The sequence below is a fragment of the Oncorhynchus mykiss genome, chromosome 8, assembly GCF_057628025.1.
Source record: "Oncorhynchus mykiss isolate SJ-2025 chromosome 8, ASM5762802v1, whole genome shotgun sequence".
NCBI lineage: Eukaryota > Metazoa > Chordata > Actinopteri > Salmoniformes > Salmonidae > Oncorhynchus > Oncorhynchus mykiss.
The window spans coordinates 61,335,388-61,359,263 of record NC_143029.1 but is presented as its reverse complement, the minus strand read 5'-3'; the positions used below and the strand labels follow the sequence as shown (position 1 = coordinate 61,359,263).

Sequence of the window (23,876 nt, the reverse complement as noted above, 5' to 3'; positions counted from 1 at the left end):
TTTAGTGCAACGATTTCATTAATGTATCAGTTTTGATCAGAGTATTCCACAAGACGAGCCAAGCTGATTCAAATTGTTCAGCACCGCATGATGTTTCACAGTTCAGCACCAGGATGTGGATAGTACACATGACATCATTGCCATTACCTCACGCTTGGTTTTGCAGGGGTCCTCCAATGTGCAAAGAAAACAACCCAAATGAATTTCCCAAAAGGAATCTGGTACATATGTTTGTGTGAAGTAACTATTTGTTCATTCATTCTCAAAGGGTATATGGTAACAAGGCTTGTTGATGCTCACATACACATGCTCTGCTAAGACCCGCTCAAGCCAGTGTCAAAAAGCCTCAACTTTTTTCCAAAAGCAAATTCCATCATCTCATACATGCCAATCAGCCAACAGGCTTACATAGGCTTTTAGCAATTATTGTTGGGGTTCTTATAATGGGGTAGACTCTGGCAAAGAGAGAGAGAGGCACTATCGATGCTACTGGTCGATGTTTGAAAAGAATACAGGAGCAGGGTAGGAATGAGCTTAACAAAAATGGCTATTCCTGCAGGTGATATCCAGTCAAAAGTTTGGACACACCTACTCATTCCAGGGTTTTTCTTTATTCTCTACTATTTTCTACATTGTAGAATAATGACGACATCAAAACTATGACATAACACATATGGAATCATGTAGTAACCAGAAAAGTGTTAAACAAATCAAAATCTATGTTATATTTGAGATTCTTCAAAGTAGCCACCCTTTGCCTTGATGACAGCTTTGCACACTCTTGGCATTCTCTTATCCAGATTCATGAGGTTGTGTTGTGGCAAGGTAGGGGAGGTATAAAGTAGATAGCCCTGTTTGGTAAAAGACCAAGTCCATTTATTTGACAAGAACAGCTCAAATAAGCAAAGAGAAATGACAGTCCATCATTGCTTTAAGACATGAAGGTCAGTCAATGCGGAACATTTCAAGAACTTTGAAAGTTTCTTCAATTGCAGTCGCAAAAACCATCAAGCGCTATGATGAAACTGGCTCTCCCGAGGACCGCCACAGGAAAGGAAGACCCAGAGTTACCTCTGCTGCAGAGGATAAGTTCATTAGAGTTACCAGCCTCAGAAATTGCAGCCCAAATAAATGCTTCACAGAGTTGAAGTAACAGACACATCTCAACATCAACTGTTCAGAGGAGACTGCGTGAATCAGGCCTTCATGTCAAACTGCTGCAAAGAAACCACTCCTAAAGGACACCGATAAGAACAAGAGACTTGCTTGGGCCAAGAAACACGAGCAATGGACATTAGACCGGTGGAAATCTGTCCTTTGGTCTGATTAGTGTGTCTTTGTGAGATGCAGAGTAGGTGAACGAATGATCTCCGCATGTGTGGTTCCCACCGTGAAGCATGGAGTAGGAGGTGTGATGGTGCTTTGCTGGTAACACTGTCTGTGTTTTATTTAGAATTCAAGGCACGCTTAACCAGCATGGCTACCACAGCATTCTGCAGCGATACACCATCCCATCTGGTTTGCGCTTAGTGGGACTATCATTTGTTTTTCAACAGGACAACGACCCAACATACCTCCAGGCTGTTTGACCAATAAGGTAGAGTGATGTAGTGTTGCATCAGACCGCCCTGGCCTCCACAATCACCTAACCTCAACCCAATTGAGATGGTTTGGGATGAGTTGGACCGCAGAGTTAAGGAAAAGCAGCAAACAAGTGCTCAACATATGTGGGAATTCCTTTAAGAATGTTGGAAAAGCATACCAGGTGAAGCTGGTTGAGAGAAGGGTGTACAAAGCTGTCATCAAGTTTAAAGGTGGCTACTTTGAAGAATCTAACATATATTTGGTTTCGTGTAACACTTTTTTTGGTTACCTCATGATTCCATATGTGTTATTTCACAGTTTTGAGGTCTTCACTATTATTCTACAAAGAAAATAGTAAAAATAAAGAAAAAGCCTTGAATGAGTAGGTGTGTCCAAACTTTTGACTGGTACTGTATATATGTATATATGTTAACTTTTTATAGATTTGTTACATTTTCACAATAGAGCGCCTGTAGCACAGGCAAAGATATTTTTCCAGCACCCCAATTGAAAATAACATTCATTAAAAGTACCCTGCACCAACAAACTTCTTCCCGTGGCTATACGTTTTGGTTTCTGCCCTAACACAACACAGCTGATTCAAATGATAAAAGCTTGATGATTAGTTGATTATTTGACCGGTTAAAGGATGAGAGAGGGAGGGGTCTGACTGGATGGGTCCTTAAAAAAGGAGAGCAGGAAGCAGTAGAACTCAACTCACAAACAGAGCGCTGACATGACCAGACTACAGGTGAGAGTTCAACATAGTCATCTAGTACTGTATCTGCTTTCATCCCAAATGGTAATTTATGACCAGTACCCATCGGGCATATGTGACCCTATTCAAATGTAGTGCGTTACATAGGACAGGGGTCTCCAACAGGTCATAGTAGTTTGCCAAACAATTCAGATTTTTAAAATAGATTTTTTTCACGTGTCAAACTGTCAAACAAATCTCAAGTATCAGACACTGCAAGTTACTAAATCAACGCGACTTGACGTTATCCCACCTCTGGTTAGTCAACTATTGGCTTAAAACGTCACATTTAAAACCATATCTGCCAATTAATTTCCAGCAATATTGCCCTGTCTGTCGCTCACTCCCTGTGTAGCCAGTTGATGCCTAGTGGGTTGCCAGATTCTTTCACGACTAAGTATTAACTGCAAGGTATACTTGTCAAAAGTATAGAAATTGTATCTATTGTTATTTGCAAACCTTGCCATGAAATGAGCAGCAATTGGCAATACAGAACCATCGCTAGACTGGCACATTCGACCACGCATTGCTTTCTCATGTGTTACTTTTCTTCCAGACATAAAATAAATGGTATTCTGATGTGATTTAAGCACTGCCATGGACTCAGAACATTACATTTTGTTCTCCATTACCAATTGTAATTGAGTGGCAAACCAGGAAATTGAACTGAGAACATTTATGAAAATGGCTGTAATTTGGGGTTTAAAATCACAGCTTTTTTTATAGGGCCCCTTTAGTAGTTTATTACCCATTTTACTGTGTCTTTTGCCAGAACGTGTGTATTAAAAAAAGGTAGCTCATGCCAGGCAAGTTGAGTCTCCTGCTCTAGAAAAATGTACTTTACCAGCCAATTTAATTTGCAAAAAGGTGACTTACTAGGTGTGCCATGCATCGGGGTTAGTTAGCTAGGGTGCTGTTTTGGGGAGAACCCAAGAGCATAGACTTCTCCTTATTCCCGTGTGCCAGGCTAATCTACTCTGTGGTGGAAGAGATGATTCCTGGTATTCCTTAGCCCTTCATTAGTTGAATGTGTTAAGTGGACTTGCTGGGGTACTTGAGGAGAGGTTGGGGAAACACTGATGGCTTATCTCGTGTGTCTCTCAGGAGACTATCACCATGGCGACGTTGACCCTTCTACTGCTTCTCAGCGCTGCCTTTACACTGGGTGACAGAATGACTTTGAACATAGCAAGTAAGAGTCAGCCTCACACTTTAAATCACGAGTGTCAAACTCATTCCACGGAGTCTCTTGCATCTGCAGTTGGCTTACCTTTCAATGAAGACCTAGACAACCAGGTGAGGGGAGTTCCTTACTAATTAGTGACCTAAATTGATCAATCGAGGGAGGAGCGAAAACCTGTAGACGCTCTGTGGAATGAGTTTGTGCTTTACATCATTGATTGTGTATGTTTTGTTGTAGTGTGGCATGACTGATCTCCAAATGTTATTTTTGATGCAAGGGTCAGTCTGGACTATCCTTTAAAGTCTGCTGCAATTTCAGAACCCTCCCTGTCTTCTCCTTTCAGATGATTTGGTGAGATTTGCAGCAGACCAAAGAAACCCATGCCCCAGAGGCTGGTTCCAATTTAATTCACGCTGCTTCATGTTTGTCAAAACTGCAAGGACATGGCCCAATGCAGAGGTATAATGCTTACCTTCTACAATTGAAGTCAACTTAGTTTTTTGAGTTAAAGGTGCTTTGGCCTTATTTTAACAGGCGCCTCATGTAAAATACTGAACCTCCCCTTAATATGCTGTAATTGCAATTTTCTATAGGCTTTTCAATATTGTGTGGAGTTGGGCCCTCTTGTATATTAGAACCCTCAAGGCATGGGTTAAGACTGAGATGAACTAATTCCTATATTTGAGAGTCCAGAAGACAAATTCTCAGACTGGACAACTGACTAATACTTCCATTATGACATGTCTTTGTCTCTGTGTACTGCTTGCTCTAGCGCCACTGTCAGTTACTTGGAGAAAAACTGAAGCCTGTGTACAACACTGTAAAGTACCTTGGCGCAAACCTGGCATCTGTGCACAGCTATGAAGAGTTCCAATTTCTACAGGCGGTGGTGTTGGTCGCGACTGGCAGTTTCCCTCTTACCTGGATTGGTGGATTTGATGCTGTTCAAGCAAAGGTGGAAAAGGTACCCAAAGTGAAGATGCCTTAATACTTAAGACTAATAAAACCATCAGCTCAGAGTAGGTGTTAAGACACTGGTCAGACAACTCTGTGCCAGGAGTAATCAACTCGCCAGTTTCTCAGCTGGTAATGACCACAGTTTGAGGTACCGCGGAGGAAAGATTGACATTCGCAACTCGAGTTCTACGTGGAATTTGGATATTACCATTATATCCACACTCCCACTTTAATAACTGTAAATTGCTTTGGCACAGTAGGCATGAAGTTACTTGCCTACCTTTTAACCAAACATAATTCAAGAAAACATGGCCCGATGTCATGTCTTTAAACTGATATGTGATTTTAAGTATTTAGGCATGTGACCTATGCCTCGTGTGAAGTCATTGTCAAAAGCAAAATAAATACTGTTGGTTGTAGGTCTAGATTTGAGTTGATCATCTCGAAATATCCAGAGCAATTGCCACAGATACTCCATTGGCCTCTAACGATGTGAAGAGTCTGCAATGTCGGGCAGATTCGAGGGACAGGCACAATTCCGAGAGAAATGGTTTTCTCAGTTTCTGGCATGTCATGTGTGCTACTTGTATCAGTACTTGTAACAACCTAAGCATTACAAAACGTATATTTGCTCAAATAAGCCATTATGTTTTTCGTTAATGAAATTCGACATCTTATTGGCGGCCATACAAAAACGAGTTGCTTGGTGACCAGGAAAAACGCTACCCGCTTGAGAAGGCAGATTTTGGGCTTAGTTACCCTTCTCGCTTCGCCTCTTCCTCTTTGCTATGGCGCAGAAACAACTTACTAGCTGTCTTTTTCTATTTTTGGGATTTCTAGAAATGTGGTTGTAGTATCAACACTTGTATATTTTTTTCACCCAACAGTTCCATTGTCAGTCTGCACGTTTTGGTAGTGGTGGCTTTTACCGTTTTGTTGGAGGAAAGACCATAAATGTTGTGCTTGCTGAACAATTTCTAAAATGCATGTAACATTTGATACTGAGATCTCACTACTTCCACACAGGACAGGCTATGGTTCTGGAGTGACGGCTCCAAATTTGATCACGAGAGCTGGGCTGAAGGGGAGCCGAATAACCGCAATGGTGCCAGAGAGCCATGTATTCAGATCAACTTTGGCGGTACATTATCATTCATCAAATTAAACTTTTTTGAGCAAGTTTAACAAATAAATGTGACCTACTTTTCTCTTTTCGTGTGTACATCGAGAGGTAATTTCTATTTCGTGTTTCCTCTTAAGCTGAAAACGGCTGGAACGATGAATCATGTGGAAAGAGCTATCCCTCCGTGTGCTCCATAAGAACCTGTTTAATCCTTCAAACTGTCAATTGAAACCAAAAATGCTACTCTGGTGTCAGCATCCTAACTGCAAATGTTTCATGTTATAGTGAATTACTTTGAAGGTATTTGTTGCTGTAAAATACGTTTGACTTGTTGTGTAACTATTGTAGCTTGTCAATAAAACTGGTGTACGTATTTAATCTCATGAGTGGTTATTAAACATTGCTTCACTTTGTTTCTTGAAGAAGCAGTCTGGGTGTCTGTTCAGTGGGCATTTCAATTATTTGATTGTTGATCCATTGTTTCTTGAAGAATAGAATTCTCTTAGGACCCAAACAGTTGTAAAAAAAATGTTGTCTCACTGTCAACTGTGTAAAATTTCAGCAGACTTAACATGTTTAAATATTTAAGAACATGAGCTATAAACTGAACAAGTACCACAGATGGAATATGTCCCTGAACCAAGGGGGGCTGTCAAAAGTAAGTCAGTGACTGGCCACCAGCCGCATTAAGTACTGCAGTGCATCTCCTCATGGACTGCACCAGGGTTGCCAGTTCTTGCTGTGAGATGTTACCCCACTCTTCCACGAAGGCACCTGCAAGTTTCCGGACAATTCTGGGGGGAATGGTCCTAGCCCTCACCCGCCGACCCAACAGGTCTCAGACGTGCTCAATGGGATTGAAATCCGGGCTCTTCGCTAGCCATGGCTGAACACTGGCATTCCAGTCTTGCAGGAAATCACCCACAGAACTAGCAGTGTGGTGTTTTTGATGCTGGAGGGTCATGTCAGGATGAGGGAGGAGGATGTCTTCCCTGTACTGCACAGTGTTGAGATTGCCTGCTATGACAGCAACCTCAGTCCGATGTGACACACCTCCCCAGACCAAGATGGACCATCGCCCTCCCAATTGATCCTGCTCCAGAGTACAGGCCTTGTGTAACACTTGGACAACAAATGCGACTCCGACCATCACCTCTGGTGAGACATCCGCAACTCGTCAGTTAATTTTTTTTTTTTTTTTTTTGGCCAGTCCTGTCTGGTCCAGCGAGGGTGGGTTTGTGCTCGTAGGTCACGTTGTTGCCGGTGACGTCTGGTGAGGACCTGCCTACAAGACCTCAGTCCAGCGCCTCTCAGCCTATTGCGGACAGTCTGAGCACTGATGGAGGGATTGTGCCTTCCTTGTGTAGCTCGGGCAGTTGCCATCCTGTCCCTGTCACGCAGGTGTGATGTTCCGATCCTATGCAGCTGTTGCACGTGTTCTGTCACTGCAAGGACGATCAGCTGTCGGTCCTGTCGCCGTAATGCCTCCTTGCAGCATGCCTAAGGCACGTTCATGCAGATGAGCAGGGACCCTGGGCGTCTTGTCTTTCAGTCAGAAAAGCCCCTCTAGTGTACGTTTTAACTGCCCTTACTTGCCTGTAAGCTGTTAATGTCCAAATGACCTTTCCACAGGTGCCTAGTCATTAACAAGTGCCGGGAAAGTGTTTCAACCTTTCACAATGAAGATCTGAAGTTAATTTGTACATTTCCAATTATCTTTGAAAGACAGGGTCCTGTAATAGGGATGTACTTTTTTTGGGTGAGTTTATTACTCCATAAACTGTTTCTTTTAAAAGGAGAACATTTTCACATGCATGTCAGTGTGTTGTCTGTGAATATTAGTGTTACATTTCCCCACCTCATCTGTTCCCTGTAGACCATGTAGTGGGGCAGCCGTTTGGTTTGCATCCCAGAATGTAGCTTTGCATTTCTACACTCTCGCTGGGTAAAGACTGTGTGTACAAGATGAATTTAAAGTCAACTGTTCTGCCTGCGGATATGGAGCATGGACCTGTTCATTGGACGTGCTGTTTTCGGCTCTCTCGACCTCAATGCTCGGCTATGAAAAGCCAACTGACGTTTTACTCCTGATGTCCTGACCTGTTGCACCCTCTACAACCACTGTGATTATTATGTCACCCTGCTGGTCATCTAAGAACGTTTCAACAACTTGAACGATCTGGCCTTAATGGCAACGTACTCTAATCTCCACCTGGCACAGCCAAAAGAGGACTGGCCACCCCTCAGCATGGTTCCTCTCTAGCTAGTTCAGCGGAGGCTGCTTAGGGGAGGATGGTTCATGTCTGGAAGGGTATCAAACACTTGATTTACGTATTATTATTGAAAAACACTATCACATCAATACAGGGACATTTCTGTGAATACAATGGGGGGGAATGAAATAACCTTTTATGCCAGATATCATTTACAGGGTAAATGGGAAAAATATATTTTAAAATTAGTTTCTTAAACTTTTGGGATAACTAGACAAGGTACTCTCTTTTGACCACAGCATGGGTTGGTCAGTTCCATAGCAATATGTTGAATTATAATCACCCAAAATTACCTAATTGCCAATCACTTCCACTTATTGTTGCATTTTTTTTAAATCCAAAATGTTCAAGTCATTCATTTGTAATCTTGGGGAAAAAAAAGAACCTCAGTGTTAAGTCAAAGTAAAGGAAGTGGAATTTCTTTGCAAACCATGTATTTTCTCTGAGTAATATTAACCTGAGATTTATCGATGAACTCATCAAACGCCAAAAACTCCCCAGTGTTGTCTACCAAATCACGTGAAAAATTAATACCTTTGTCAAACCAAAGGCCTTTGAAAATGGAATTCCTATTAATTGTATTAACTCTTATTCCAAGTCAATGTTTTGTTGGGGGAAAAATTATGCTTGAATATCATTTTCTAGAAAAATAACATTTTCTGGTGAAACTTAGACAATTTCACAGGTAATTCTAAGAATCAAATTATATTTCATTAGGATTTCAAGTCCAAGTTTATTAAACAGACTATTAGGGATATGATACCACATAGAGCTAGGATTAGACCGACAATTTCAACCAGTTAATTCTAAAAGCACCCACTAACGACTCAAAATCAACAGCCTGTAAACCTCCACGATCGTAGTCTTTCCCTAATTGTGATTTCCGAATATGTGTTTTATTCCTCCAATTAATTGAAATGTTTTGTGTTACTAGAAGAAAGGAAAAGGGACTGACTTGGGTAAGTGATTCTAAATAAACCATCTGTCTTGGACAAAAGAATATGACCCAGAATTTAGATATCACGTTGCAGCCACTGACTTAATGAAACTCTCATGGAATGAGTCCTATTATCGATGTTTAAAGATTCTCTATCTGGAACGTTTCTAGTGATAACAATTCCTAAATATTTAACTTCCTTGTAACCAGGTATGGTGGCAATGTTGACGGGGTCACCACAATAAATTGGCATGAGATCACATTTGTTAAGTTTGATCAAAATGGCGCCGAAGCAGAAGGCAAACGTTTTACGTGCCCCCAACCGATTGTGTTTTTTGTTCATTTATCTGCATTGTTTGTAACTTTAATTTGTATTTTTTATTTTTTTAAACAATTTTTGGACATAATGTTGTCCAAAAATTCTTATGACCGAAAATAACTTCTTGACACCAGAACTGCGATTACTCACCACGGACTCGCAGAATCCTTTTATTTCTTCCACGACTCTGACGAGCCCAAGGCAGAGGATATACGGCTCCCTCAGGAACAGGCCCTGACCCCAGTGATCTGTGTGAAGAGGAGGCGGAGAAAGAGAGGCCGGAGGGTGGGCTGCCTGCTGAGGAGTAGGAGGCGATTGAATAAACCCCCACTCCCCTCAATTCTGCTAGCAAACATGCAACCTTTGGACAATAAAATGGACAAGTTATTGGGAAGATTAAACTACCAACGGGACATTAATAACTAACATCTTAAGCTTCACAGAGTCGTGGCTGAACAACGACAATATCAATATACAACATAGCTGGCTGGTTGTACAATGTACTGGCAGGATAGAACAGCGGCATCTGGAAAGACAAGGGGCGGTGGTCTAATGTATTTTTGTAAACAACAGCTGGTGCACAATATCTAAGGAAGTCTCGCCTGAGGTAGAGTTTCTCATGATAAGCTGCAGACCACATTACCTGCCGAGAGAGTTTTCATCTATATTCTTTGTAGCTGTTTACATACCACCACAGTCAGACCCTGGCACCAAGATAGCATTGAATGAGATGTATTCCACCTTAAGCAAACAAGAAAATGCTCACCCAGAGGCTGCGCTCCTAGGAGCCGTGGACTAATGCAGGGAAACTTAAATCAGTTTTACCTCATGTCTATCAACATGTTACTCTGGACCACCTATACTCCACACACAGAGATGCTTACAAAGCTCTCCTTCGCCCTCCATTTGGAAAATCTGACCATAATTCTATCCTCCTGATTCCTGCTTACAAGCAAAAATTAAAGCAGGAAGCACCAGTGATCAATAAAAAAGTGGTAAGATGAAGCAGATGCTAAACTACAGGACTGTTTGGCTTGCACAGACTGGAATATGTTCTGGGATTTCTCCAATGGCATTGAGGAGTACATCACATCTGTCATTGGCTTCATCAATAAGTGCATTGATGACGTCGTCCACACAGTGACCGTACATAAATACCCCAACCAGAAACCATGGATTACAGGGAGCATCCGCACTGAGCTAAAGGCTAGAGCTGCCACTTTCAAGGAGCGGGACTCTAACCCGTAAGCTTATAAGAAATCACACTATGCCTTCTGACGAACTATCAAACAGGCAAAGCGTCAATACAGGACTAAGATTGAGTTGTACTAAACTGGTTCTGATGCTCGTCGGACGTGGCAGGGCCTGCAAACCATTACAGACTACAAAGGGAAGCACACCCGAGAGCTGCCCAGTGACACGAGCCTACCGGACAAGCTAAACTACTTCTATGCACGCTTCAAGGCAAATAACACTGAAACATGCATACCAGCTGTAAAGGAAGACTGTGTGATCACGCTCTCCACAGGCGATGTGAGTAAGACCTATCGACAGGTCAACATTCCCAAGGCCGCAGGGCCAGACGGATTACCAGGACGTGTACTGTGAGCATGCACTGACCAACTGGCATGGGTCTTCACTGACATTTTCCACCTCACCCTGTCCGAGTCTGTAATACCAACATGTTTTTAGCAGACGACCATAGTGCCTGTGCCCAAGAACCCTAAGGGTCTAAATGACTACCGACCCGTAGCACACACGTCTGTAGCCATGAAGTGCTTTGAAAGGCTGGTCATGGCTTACATTAACACCATCATCCCAGAAACCCTAGACCCACTCCAATTTGCATACCACCCCAACAGATCCACAGATGATGCAATCACTATTGCGCTCCACACTGCCCTTTCCCACCTGGACAGAAGGATCACCTATGTGAGAATGCTATTCATTGAGGATAGCTCAGCATTCAACACCATAGTGCCCTCAAAGCTCATCAATAAGCTAAGGACCCTGGGACTGAACACTTCCCTTTGCAACTGGATCCTGGTCGTCCTGGCAGGCCACCCCCAGGTGGTAAGGGTAGGTAACAACACATCCACCACGCTGATCCTCAACACAGGGTACCTCAGGGGTGTGTGCTCAGCCCCCTTCTGTACTCTCTGTTCACTCATGACTGCACAGCCAGGCACAACTCCAACACCATCATTAAATTAGCTGATGACACAACAGTGGAAGGCCTGATCACTGACAATGACGAGACAGACTATAGGGAGGAGGTCAGAGACCTGGCTGCTCCACTACATCGACGGGGTGTAGTGGAGCAGATTGAGAGCTTCACGTTCCTTGGTGTCCACATCACCAACAAACTAACATGGTCCAAGCACACCATGACAGTCATGAAGCGGTCACGACAAAACCTATTCCCCCTCAGGAGACTGAAAGATTTGTCATGGGTCCTCAGATCCTCAAAAGGTTCTACAGCTGCATCATCGAGAGCATCCAGACTGGTTGCATCACTGCTTGGTATGGCAACTGCTCGGCCTCCGACCGCAAAGCACTACAGAGGTTAGTGCGAACAGCCCAGTAAGTTCATCACTGGGGCCAAGTCATTCAGGACCTGTATACCAGGCAAGGCCCTGAAAATTGTCAAGGACTCCAGCCACCCTAGTCATAGACTGTTCTCTCTGCTACCGCACGGCAAGCGAGCGCCAAATCTAGGTCCAAGAGACTCCTAAATAGCTTCTACCCCCAAGCCATAAGACTCCTGAACATCTAATCAAATGGCTACCCAGACTATTTGCTGCTCCTACTCTGTTATTATCTATGCATAATCACTTTAATAGCTCTATCTACATGTACATACTACCTCAATTTACTGCTGCTCTTTAATCATTTGTTATTCTTATCTCTCTTTTTTAAAACTTTTTTTTGTGTAGGTATTTTCTTAACTGCATTGTGCTTGTAAGTAAGCATTTCACTGTAAGGTCTACACTTGTTGTATTCGGCGCATGTGACAAATACAATTTGATTTAAAGGTCATTTCAAAGCATTTACAGCAACTGATCAAGATCTTCTATCAGGTGGTCAATATTGATAAATATTTATTCAAATCTAACCACAGGAACAGCAAACATTTGAAGCATCCCTTTTGTATGACCTTTTTTATAAAGTGTGAACACAGATAGACACGTTTCTGTTTGCACTGTAGGTCCATGAAACTATGCTAGGAAAAGTTACAATATAATATACATTGTTTTCCTGCCTTGTATCTTGTGCGACTCACCCATATACTCAGACTTTTAGGGCAGTAAAATACACTGATCAATCATGGGGCATAGTACTGTATAAAAAGTAATTTAAGCCATACTGTAGTTTGTACACAAACTGCCTGGTATTCAGTAGCTCTTTGGTGTTCTGCCTTAGAGCGACTGCTTTTGGGGCAATAATGTTCATGCGGCACAGGCCCATATAAAAAGAACACCAATGGGATACATCCCAAATGACAACCTATTGTCTTTATAGTGCACTACTTTTGACCGAAGCCCTATGGGAATAGGGTGCCATTTGGGACACAAGCATGGTGAGAGGAGGATCCTCACATACATAGTCATGCTCTGAAGAACTGGTCTATGTGCCAAGGCAGCTGTTTCACAAGCTTCACACATGGATTTACTCTGGTTTTCATTGGGGCTTGGTTTCAGTTTTAGGGCTGGGCACCAGAACAAATCACCAAAATGTCATTGGGCAGGTGGCGATCAAGGTTCTGTGGCCAGAACATGTACTTGAGACTGCTGTTATTCAATCATAATAATAATAATAATACACTATATTGTAAGTGATGGGCATCTTTGTTAAAGTTGGATTTTTCAAAATAGGCCTTTTCTAGATTTAAGCAGGCAGCTGTTCTATTTAAATGAACTTTCATGTTGCAGAACATAGATATTCTCACTCACTCACTCACTCACTCACTCACTCACTCACTCACTCACATACACACACACAAATTATAACAATTCAATTAATTGGTGAGATTTTGGAGTGATTTGTGATAGGGCTATCTTTCCATAACGAATATTGGCAAGATCTCCTAATATTTAGAAATGACCCAATTATTTATGCAGGCATGTGTGCTGTGCTTGCCTTGTCCGCGCTTTATATCACCTTCGACAGTTCCAAACTTGACCAGCGGGTGGAGGCCGTTCCCCAATCTCTGGGTGAATCTCTTGCTCCCTGCTCTAGTCTCGTCTGGGAACGTCGAAATAGAGGGAGAAAGACTAAACAGGTGGTCAGAAATACAAGCGAACAATGTCGTCCCTGGAGATAAGGTGAAAGATCGTTCGGTCTCATCTCTTTAAGGATTAAAAACCACAGAAACTTCATGTTTCGGCTGACGTTCAAAGAGAGAATTTGTCGTCGGTTTACTTCCGAACCTGGGCAAAATATATCGGATATTAAACTATGAAAGTGACGGTGTGTTTTGGAAGGACTAGGGTGGTGGTACCGTGCGGAGATGGAAATATCAAAGTCCACACTCTCATCCAGCAAGCCGTCATGAGATACAAAAAAGCCATTGCAAAGGTACGTCGCTGTTACTTTGGATCACGCGTTTGTTTCAAATGTTCCATAGCGGATTGGAAACAATGGTGCAAAATGCCTGGAGCGAGTGTCGAGCGAACATGTCGCAGATTTGTAACAGCGATGAAAGGGAAATATACATCAAAGATTCGGAACTAAAACAATGATTTTGCAATAAATTCGTCTGAGTTGTTGATGTTGAATGATGCATCGTCATAACTGGTCGAGCCCTCTGCAAACCCCACGAAAAACTTCCTTTTGGACTTCACCCTTTCCCTACCATAGTGCATGGAAAGATAGTAGATGACTACTAAAATGTAGCGTTAACTACCGATCTAACTGGGATATAAAATGCAAACCTAATGAGGTGGTCTATAAGTAGAGGATAAGGATGCTAACTAGTTAGCTAACAATCCGAGATTTGATTCCCTGAGAGTTGTTAGCTAGCTGACTGTTTGCTAACTAGCTAGCTGACTGTTTGCTAACTAGCTAGCTGACTGTTTGCTAACTAGCTAGCTAGTTAGCACCAGCATACTGCAGGATAGCATTCTGGCTTTTGAAATGGGGTACTAGATAAAAAAGCATAACGTTTCGTATCGATTTTATGCCTATTGGATAGCCTACATTTTCACCGGCACCCGTTTCTCTTTGTACCTCTTGCTAATTATCCTATTATGTTAAGATGGCTAAGAAGCTGTAGCTTGCAAGGCTAACTATCAGTCAAGGAAGAAAGCTTTGACAAATAGTATATCTATTAGGGATCTGCATCTTTCCTTTTCAAGATGATTCGATACGTGTCTAGTGACATGGTCTCTGATACTTTTTAGTTTGAAACGATTCGATTTGATTAGGGAATGAATCCATGCGGTTCGATACGATTCGATTCAATGCAGTAACATTTGTTGCATAAACACATTCATTTTCCATTCTAAATTTAAGTCTGCAGATGATGGAGCTCATGAGCTGGGCTTCTCTGTGTGTGTACATGATGATGTGTATGTACTGTTGGTGTAAATCATCTACAATGGATTCGTAAACTATTCAGACTGCTTCACTTTTCCTACATTTTGTTACGTCTATAGAAAGTTCCACAGTTGACAGTGCATGTCAGAGCAAAAACCAAGCCATGAGGGCAAAGGAATTGTCCGTAGCGCTCTGAGACAGAATTGTGTCGAGGCATAGATCTCGGGAAGGCAGCCTTGAAGGTCCCCAAGAACACAGTGGCCTCCATCATTCTTAAATGGAAGAAGTTTGGAACCACCAAGACTCTTCCTAGAGCTGGCTGCCTGGCCAAACTGAGCAATCGGAGGAGAAGGGCCTTGGTCAGGGAATTGACCAAGAACCCGATGGTCACTCTGACAGAGCTCTAGAGTTCCCCAGTGGAGATGGGAGAACCTTCCAGAAGGACAACCATCTCTGCAGCACTCTACCAATCAGGCCTTTGTGGCAGAATGGCCAGATGGAAGCCACTCCAAAGTAAAAGGCCTGCTTGGAGTTTGCCAAAAGGCAAAACAAGATTCTCTGATCTGATGAAATCAAGAATGAACTCTTTGTCCTGAATTCTAATCATCACATCTGGAGGAAACCAGGTACTGCGTATCACCTGGCCAATACCATACCTAGATGAAGCATGATGTGTGTCGCAGCTACATGCTGTGGGTATGTTTTTCAGTGGCAGGGAGACTATTTATTTATTTTTAACCTTTATTTAACTAGGCAAGTCAGTTAAGAACAAATTCTTATTTTCAATGACGGCCTAGGAACAGTGGGTTCAGGGGCTCGGGGATTTGAACTTGCAACCTTCTGGTTACTAGTCCAACACTCTAACCACTCGGCTACCCTGCCGCCCCAACTATTCAGGATCAAGGGAAAGATGAATGGAGCAAAGTACAGAGAGATCCTTGAAAACCTGCTCCAGAGCACTCAGGACCTAAGACTGGGGCAAAAGTTCAACTTCCAACAGGACAACGACCCTAAGCACACAGCCAAGACAACGAATGAGTGGCTTTGGGACAAGTCTCTGAATGTCCTTGAGTGGCCCCGCCAGAGCCCAGACTTGAACCCAATCGAACATCTCTGGAGAGACCTGAAAATAGCTGTGCAGCGACACTCCCCATCTAAGCTGACTGAGCTTGAGAGCATCTGCAGAGAAGAATGGGAGAAACTCCCCAAATGCTGAGGTGCCAAGCTTGTAGCGTCATACCCAAGACTTGAGGCTGTAAGGCTGCCAAAGGTGCTTCAACAAAGTACTGAGTGAAGGGTCTGAATAATAATGTGAATGTTATATTTCAGCCCCAAAAATATATACATTTGCAAAAAAAACAACAGTTTTTGCTTTTTCATTATAGAGTATTGTGTGAAATCACCATCACCCACTATATAACTTGTAATTTTTGCAGATTAAGTGTTTGAGCTAGTAATGTAAGAAATATTTATCATTTACAAAATAGCTTTGTCATAGCCAATGAATATATACAGTATCAGTCAAAAGTTTGGACGCACCAACTCATTCCAGTGTTTTTCTTTATTTTTTTACTACTTTCTATGTTGTAATAATAATGGTGAAGACATCAAAACTATGAAAAAACACATACGGAATCATGTAGCAACCAGGAAAGTGTTAAACAAATAAACAAATATGCTCTTGCCAGCATACTTGGGGTCCAACATGTACGCTGTGGCGTGTATGGGCTTCAGGCAGAAGTCTGACATTTTTAATGTATTTCAGAACTGCAGTTACCTCTGCTTGGAGCAACAGTGAAGTGGGCAGGGCAGTATGGATTTATTCTCTTACATCTGCAAGCAGAGTCTGAACATCAGACAGGATGGCATTGTCTCCCTCAATCTGTGCAATGGCTACTGCTATAGGTTTTAGGCGTTTCAGGCAGCTTACCACTCTCTCCCAAAATACATCATCCAGGACAATCCTCTTGGTGGGTTCTGTCCATATCGACAGACTGATATGGCCATTTCTTGGAGAGACTCCTTCCCCTCTAGGAGGCTGTGAAACATGATGACAACACCATCCCAATGGGTGTTGCTGGGCAGCTTCAATGTGGTGCTCTTATTCTTCCCACTTTGCTTGGTGAGGTAGATTGCTGTTATAACTTGATGACCCTTCACAGACCTTAGCATTTCCTTGGCTTTCTTGTAGAGTGTATCCATTGTTTTTTGTGCCACGATGTCCTTGAGGAGCAGATTAAATGCATGAGCAGCACAGCCAATGATGTGATGTGAGGGTAGGACTCCTCCACCTTAGACCAAACTGCCTTCTTGTTTGCAGCATTGTCTGTCACCAGTGCAAATACCTTCTGTTGTCCAAGGTCATTGATGACTGCCTTCAGCTCATCTGCAATGTAGAGGCCGTTGTGTCTGTCCATTGTTTGTGCTTTTGTAGAATACTGGTTGAGTGGTGGAGATGTAGTTAATTATTCCTTGCCCACGAACATTCAACCACCCATCAGAGATGATTGCAATACAGTCTGCTTTGCTTGACCTTCACTTGAACTCTGTTGAACTCTGCATCCAGCAAATGAGTAGATAAAGCATGTCTGGTTGGAGGGGTGTATGCTGGGCGAAGAACATTCAGAAATCTCTTCCAATACACATTGCCTGTGAGCATCAGAGGTGACCCAGTTGCATACACAGCTCGCGCAAGACATTCATCAGCATTTCTCTGACTACGTTCCTCCATTGAGTCAAGAATAAACTTCTGATTCCAGGAGGACCATGAGATGTTGCTATCGATAAGGTGGCTGGGTCATCATTTTAACCTTGAATAGAAGTAGAGGGACTTTTGTCAGAGGTTGGTTGTTGTGAGCGCTGAGGGAAATTTATGTACTGGCAGATGATTCTGCATCTTTGCTGCATTCTTCACATATGATTTGGCACAGTATTTGCAAATGTACACCGCTTTTCCTTCTACATTAGCTGCAGTGAAATGTCTCCACATATCAGATAGTGCCCGTGGCATTTTCCTGTAAAGATTAGAAGAAAATTGTAAAAAAAAAACAAATACAATTCCACGTACAGATAAATAGTCGAGCCGTTAGATTAAACAACTCCTTTTTAAGATACATGTATTAAAACAGGTGAATTAACACTCAGTTAGCAGGTTCAAGCAAGTTGAAACCCACATGGTAGCAAGAACTAACTAGCAGAAATTGATAACAGGTTAGAAATTATTTAAGCACACTTTGCTGTAGGATACAATTTACTAGTTCACAAAAAAATCATGTATGTCATATAAAATACATTCACCCCACCCAGTATTTTAATCAAAACTTACCAGAACGCATGTGGTTCTTGGCTCAGACAGTGTAGTAGTTTGGGCTCAATAGCATCTCATCCGTGTGCAAGATCTTGAGAATCAGCTGTACATGTGATGGAAGAATGCACTGAGCATGCAGAGGGTTGCAATTCCATTGAATTGGGGATAGTTTAACCAAAATATGCTACATGACCTAGAATTGCCATGTGTCTCCCACAAAAAAGGTTCACTGTTTTCAGCTAACTTTTTTTTAAAAATGAATTTAGGCAAAATCCCCCAAATTCCCAGGGTTAACTTCCCATGGAAAACTTCCGGGAAATTTACCGGAAAGTTTCCGACCCTTTGCAACCCTACAGACACATCTCAACATCAACTGTTCAGAGGAGACTGTGTGAATCAGGCCTTCATGGTCGTATTGCTGCATAGAAACCACTACTAAAGGACACCAATAAGAAGACTTGCTTGGCCCAAGAAACATGTGCAATAGACATTAGGCCAGTGGAAATGTGTCCTTTTTGTTCTGATGAGTCCAGATGTTTGATTTTTGGTTCCAACTGCCATGTCTTTGTGAGACGTGCCTTTTACTTAGGAGTGGCTTCTGTTTGGCCACTACCATAAAGGCCTGATTGGTGGATTGCTGCAGAGATGGTTGTCATTCTGCAAGGTTCTCCCATCTCTACAGAGGAACTCTGACCATCAGGTTCATGGTTACCTTCTTGACCAATGGTTCTCGCCTTGGTTTGTTTTAATTTTGTCTCAAGTGGTTGAACTGGAAGTGGAAGAAGCTTAGTACAAAAAGCCCCGGAGGATGGAGGGATAAATGGTACTGTTGACTATTACATTGTGCAATTTCTTACCATATGATGTTTGTACTGGCATGCCTGGACAGCTGAGAGCAGGATAACAGGTTACATTTGATTGCCCAGTTTTGGGAATGTCAATTTGTTGATACAGTAGCAGGCTATTTGATTCACTTCCACAGAATGTTCATTTTCCCACTAAGACAGGAGGAGAGAAGCATAAACTTTTGTTTTTGAATATGGCTGCTGTGTGCGGACCATTTTGCAAAGCTTAAGACATTTATATATATTTAGTGTTTAAGAGCATTGTTAACTGTAATGTAAAGCTACAATATGTAACTTTTTGGGCGACCTGACCAAATTCACATAAACATGTGAGTTACAGATCTGTCATTCTCATTGAAAGCAAGTCTAAGAAGCAGTAGATCTGTTCCATGTGCGCTATTTCTATGCTTCCCGTTAAGTTGAGTTTTTGCGTCTTTGACTTTCAGTTTTGTACACCAGCTTCAAACAGCTGAATATACAATATGTTTGGTTATGGAAATTATATTTCACAGCGGTTTAGATGGTACAATGATTCTCTACACAATGACTACTTGTTTTGTCACATAAACTGAAATTAGGCGAACTATTCAAGTTACTGCAACCAGGAAATGGCACAGCAATTTCTCCATATTGCACTTGATTACATTGATATTAGATCTACAGGACCATGAGAATTCCATCAATAAATCCTGCATGGCACAGCGTTGTGTGGAGGAGCAGTCTCATTTGTTTTCATGTTAATAACCCAGATGACATGGTGCAGTGAATGTCTTTTCAATTATTCAGTGAGGTCTGACTGTGGAGTCCTGGAGAAAAATTGGCCTATTCTTATCCCGAGGCTGTGACTGGGAGGCAGACTGGTGTGGCATATCTGGGGGATTCAGCCTGCACTTAGCCTTTTCTATATCAATATAATCCTGCATATGAATTACTTTGTAGAGTGTGTTGTCAGTGTAGTTTACACATTGGTTAAAGTTTTCCTTTGCCCTCACATCGAAATTCTGTGATCGTTGGTCTTACCAAACTGACAATCAATGCAATGGTAAGAAAAGGACGATAATCGTAACATGCGTAGAAGTCTAACTAAGCAGCCGACCTGATTGCAGGGAGCGAAAAGTGGGGAAATGCTGACTGTTCTCAAGCTGGGAGTGAATTGGGCTTCAAGGGTGGAAATGAGGCCCAAAATCAAAGACTCATTATGTGTGCATTGTGCTTTGATCTAAAAACCCAGAGCTCCCTGTGAACTTTTCACCCACAGCAGAAAATAAACCCACTTTAGTCGTTTATATAGCTATTGCTGCTGCTGTTGCTCCCGACGCTGGCAATTTTAGTTGGGTTCGAGAGCAGTGTGATGTCAAGTGACCGTGTCACAAAACTCTTTGGTCATGGATGTACTAAGGTCAGTATTAACGCCAACTTGACACAGGTTGGCACCCAAATGGCACCATATTCCCTATGTAGTGCACTCAAAAGTAGTCCAGTATAAAAGGAATAGGGTGCCATTTTGAACACATACTTAATAGTGGTCTGGATTTAGCTTAGTTTGGGTGTTCCGGCACTGGTCTGCCGTATAGGACCCTCTCTGGTAACTTCCCTGCCGTTTTATAGTGGAATGCTTCCGGCAGAGAGAGAAACACCAGGCCTTAATTCACCTAATAACTCAATGGTTATGCCCCAAATTGCACACTTTTACCTATATTGGGCCTATCAAAAGAAGTTGTTGTTTTATATACAGTGGCAAGAAAAAGTATGTGAACCGTTTGGAATTACCTGGATTTCTGCATAAGTTGGTCATCAAATTTTTATCTGATCTTCTAAGTCACAACAATAGACATGGTGTGCTTAAACTAATAACTCAGACATTATTGTATTTTTATTGTCTATACTGAATATATAATTTATACATTCGCAGTGTAGGTTGTGAAAAGTATGTGAACCCCTAGGCTAATGACTTTTCCAAAAGCTAATTGGAGTCAGGAGTCAGTTAACCTGGAGTCCAATCAATGAGACGAGATTGGAGATGTTGGTTAGAGCCCTCTAAAAAACACTCACATAATTTGAGTTTGCTATTCACAAGAAGCATTGCCCGACGTGAACCATGCCTCGAACAAAAGAGATCTCAGAAGACCTAAGATTTAAGAACTGTTGACTTGAATAAAGCTAGAAAGGATTACACAAGTATCTCTAAAAGCCTTGATGTTCATCAGTCCACGGTAAGACAATTTGTCTATAAATGGAGAAAGTTCAGCACTGTTGCTACTCTCCCTAGGAGTGGCTGTCCTGCAAAGATGGCTGCAAGAGCACAGTGCAGAATGCTCAATGAGGTGAAGAATCCTAGAGTGTCAGCTAAAGACTTACAGAAATCTCTGGAACATGCTAACATCTCTGTTGACGAGTCTACAATACGTAAAATACTAAACAAGAATGGTGTTCATGGGAGGATACCACGGAAGAAGCCACTGCTGTCCAAAAAAAACATTGCTGCACTTCTGAAGTTTGCAAAAAGGCACCTGAATGTTCCACAGCGCTACTGGCAAAATATTCCTCCTAACCATTGTGCAGGTCTGATCCGCAACTACAGAAACGTTTGGTTGAGTTTATTGCTACCAAAGGGGATGGTCAACCAGTTATTAAATCCAAGGGTTCACATACTTTCCCCACCCTGCACTGTGAATGTTTACACGGTGTTCAATAGACATGAAAACGTAGAATTGTTCGTGTGTTATTAGTTTAAGCAGACCGTGTTTGTTGTGACCTAGATGAAGATCAGATCAAATTGTATGACAAATTTATGCAGAAATCCAGGTATTTCCAAAGGGTTCACATACTTTTTCTTGCCACTGTAGGGAATAGGGTTCCATTTCGGACACAACCCAGGCCTTAATTCACCTCATAAGAAGAAATGGTGTTGACCGACTGCCATTGCTTTTCTTGGAAGCTTTTTCTTTTTGTCCTGTTCCTGAACTAAATCCTCAGAAACCGTACGTTGTTCAGATGGAATACTACTGCTTATGACAAGACTAACGATCGAGTAGCCTGTATTGAGTATGACATCCACGGAGTGGAACTTTTTTGACTGTTGTTTCAAATCCTGATGTGACATGTATGCCATTAGGCCTAGTTTTGGGGTACAGGAAAATTACTCAGATCACTTGATGACAACGTTTCCTTTTCATTGTCCGTGCTGGGTTTGAAAGGATGAATGTCATCTTCCTCACTCCTGTGCTTAGTCAAACCTATAGGCCTACTCGATATTGTGCAATACGAATTGAGATGAGTTGTTTTGGGTTTGACTGATAGCCTAATTATTGCAACCACCAAAAGGAATAGGTTCCATTTGACGGGCTTGCCCAAGGATATAATTTAATTTTGATCTGATCTGCAATGCCTCAGGATGGGCATGTGATTGTGAGAAGAACGAGTTGTTGCGCTGGTCATGTGCATCACACACTGTCCTGCACCACTTAGATAACGCCCTATGATCAAAGTCTTTGCAGCCATTCCAATCAACGTTCAAACAAGACTATCCAAGGCAATGGCTCAATTATGGACTTGTTCTTGTTATGTTCTAACTAGAGGTCGACCGATTATGATTTTTCAACACCGATAGCGATTAATCGGCCAGTTTATTTATTTTATTTATAATAATGACAATTTCAACAATACTGAATGAACACTTATTTTCACTTAATATAATACATAAATAAAATCAATTTAGCCTCAAATAAATAATGAAACATGTTCAATTTGGTTTAAATAATGCAAAAACAAAGTGTTGGAGAAGAAAGTAAAAGTGCAATATGTGCCATGTAAGAAAGCTAACGTTTAAAATTCCTTGCTCAGAACATGAGAACATATGAAAGCTGGTGGTTCCTTTTTAACATGAGTCTTCAATATTCCCAGGTAAGAAGTTTTAGGTTGTAGTTGCATTTGTATTTCATTAACCTTTGACTATTGGATGTTCTTATTGGAACTTTAGTATTGCCACTGTAACAGTATAGCTTCCGTCCCTCTCCTCGCTCCTCTCTGGGCTCGAACCAGGAACACAACGACAACAGCCACCCTTGAAGCAGCGTTACCCATGCAGAGCAAGGGGAACAACCACTGCAAGTCTCAGAGCGAGTGACGTTTGAAACGCTATTAGCGTGCTAACTAGCCAGCCATTTCACTTAGGTTACACCAGCCTCATCTCGGGAGTTGGTAGGCTTGAAGTCATAAACAGTGCAATGCTTGACGCACAACGAAGACCTGCTGGCAAAACGCACGAAAGTGCTGTTTGAATGAATGTTTACGCGCCTGCTTCTGCCTACCACCACTCAGTTAGATACTTGTATGCTCAGTCAGATTATACGCAACGCAGGACACGCTAGATAATAGTAATATCTAGTAATATCATCAACCATGTGTAGTTAACTAGTGATTATGATTGATTGTTTTTTATAAGATAAGTTTAATGCTAGTGTAACAGTACTCCTCTTGCGCTGTGTACAATCAGTCATCGACACGGAACTCCAACATGTAGCACCAGTCATGTAGATTTATTCTGATAGGAACGGCACAAAATTGCACGTCATGCAATGCACATCTCACCATCCGTCTCTGCACTCACGCATGCTGGTTTGGTGCAATATACAATATAATATCTTTAACAATGTACCTGATAGGAACGGCACAAAATTGCACGTCGTGCAATGCACATCTCACCATCCAACTCTGCACTCACGCATTGTACAAAATATATGAACCCCCCCACCAGACACAGTAAGTTGCTAGCTAGTACTGGCGGGAATTCTCTACAACAAAATGCACAACAAATATTCTTCAAAAACCGCTGCATCTTATGTGTGATGTTCGAATAACATTTACAAACAATTTGATATAAATTGTACATTTAAATCATCACTTGAGAGTATAAAAATCACTTTTGATGTACTGTGCTTTGCAACCAACAACTTACCGCTGGTTTGGTGCTTGTTCACTGGGACGATTCTAACTGGAACATCCCCCCTCGTAAGCAAGCTATGCAAACCAGCCAATAAGATGCCTTGTTGAG

General features: G+C 42.0%; 2 protein-coding genes across 10 annotated transcripts in view; both read left to right on the top strand.

The window, feature by feature from the left end:
* Positions 1–2,229: 2,229 nt before the first annotated feature.
* On the top strand, positions 2,230–5,977 carry LOC110513039 (ladderlectin-like). Of its 2 annotated transcripts, XM_090183121.1 has the most exons (6): positions 2,230–2,335; positions 3,446–3,533; positions 3,868–3,983; positions 4,297–4,488; positions 5,508–5,622; positions 5,742–5,977. In XM_090183121.1, the coding sequence occupies exons 1-6, from the start codon at positions 2,321–2,323 to the stop codon at positions 5,831–5,833; spliced, it is 618 nt and encodes a 205-aa protein (XP_090039247.1). In that variant the 5' UTR covers positions 2,230–2,320; the 3' UTR covers positions 5,834–5,977. The 2 variants fall into 2 exon arrangements, with proteins under 2 accessions (XP_090039247.1, XP_090039248.1); XM_090183122.1 differs by lacking the exon at positions 3,446–3,533 and having other exon boundaries at positions 2,291–2,335.
* A 7,324-nt stretch (positions 5,978–13,301) lies between these two features.
* The window catches only part of LOC110530242 (partitioning defective 3 homolog), a 254,199-nt gene continuing 243,624 nt past the window's right edge, over positions 13,302–23,876 (top strand). For 6 of the 8 annotated variants that reach the window (XM_090182150.1, XM_090182148.1, XM_090182147.1 and 3 more), the window contains exon 1: positions 13,325–13,711. In XM_090182150.1, coding sequence (XP_090038276.1) covers positions 13,592–13,711 — 120 coding nt within the window. In that variant the 5' untranslated portion in view covers positions 13,325–13,591. Of the gene's footprint in view, positions 13,712–23,876 lie in introns of all 8 variants that reach the window. The other 2 variants (XM_090182149.1, XM_021613147.3) reach the window with 1 other exon arrangement.

Excerpts from the sequence above, each read along its gene's own strand:
- LOC110513039 (XM_090183121.1), top strand. Across the intron at positions 4,489-5,507 it reads TTCAAGCAAAGGTGGAAAAG|GACAGGCTATGGTTCTGGAG; the intron begins GTACCCAAAGTG and ends ACTTCCACACAG. Across the intron at positions 5,623-5,741 it reads TATTCAGATCAACTTTGGCG|CTGAAAACGGCTGGAACGAT; the intron begins GTACATTATCAT and ends TTTCCTCTTAAG.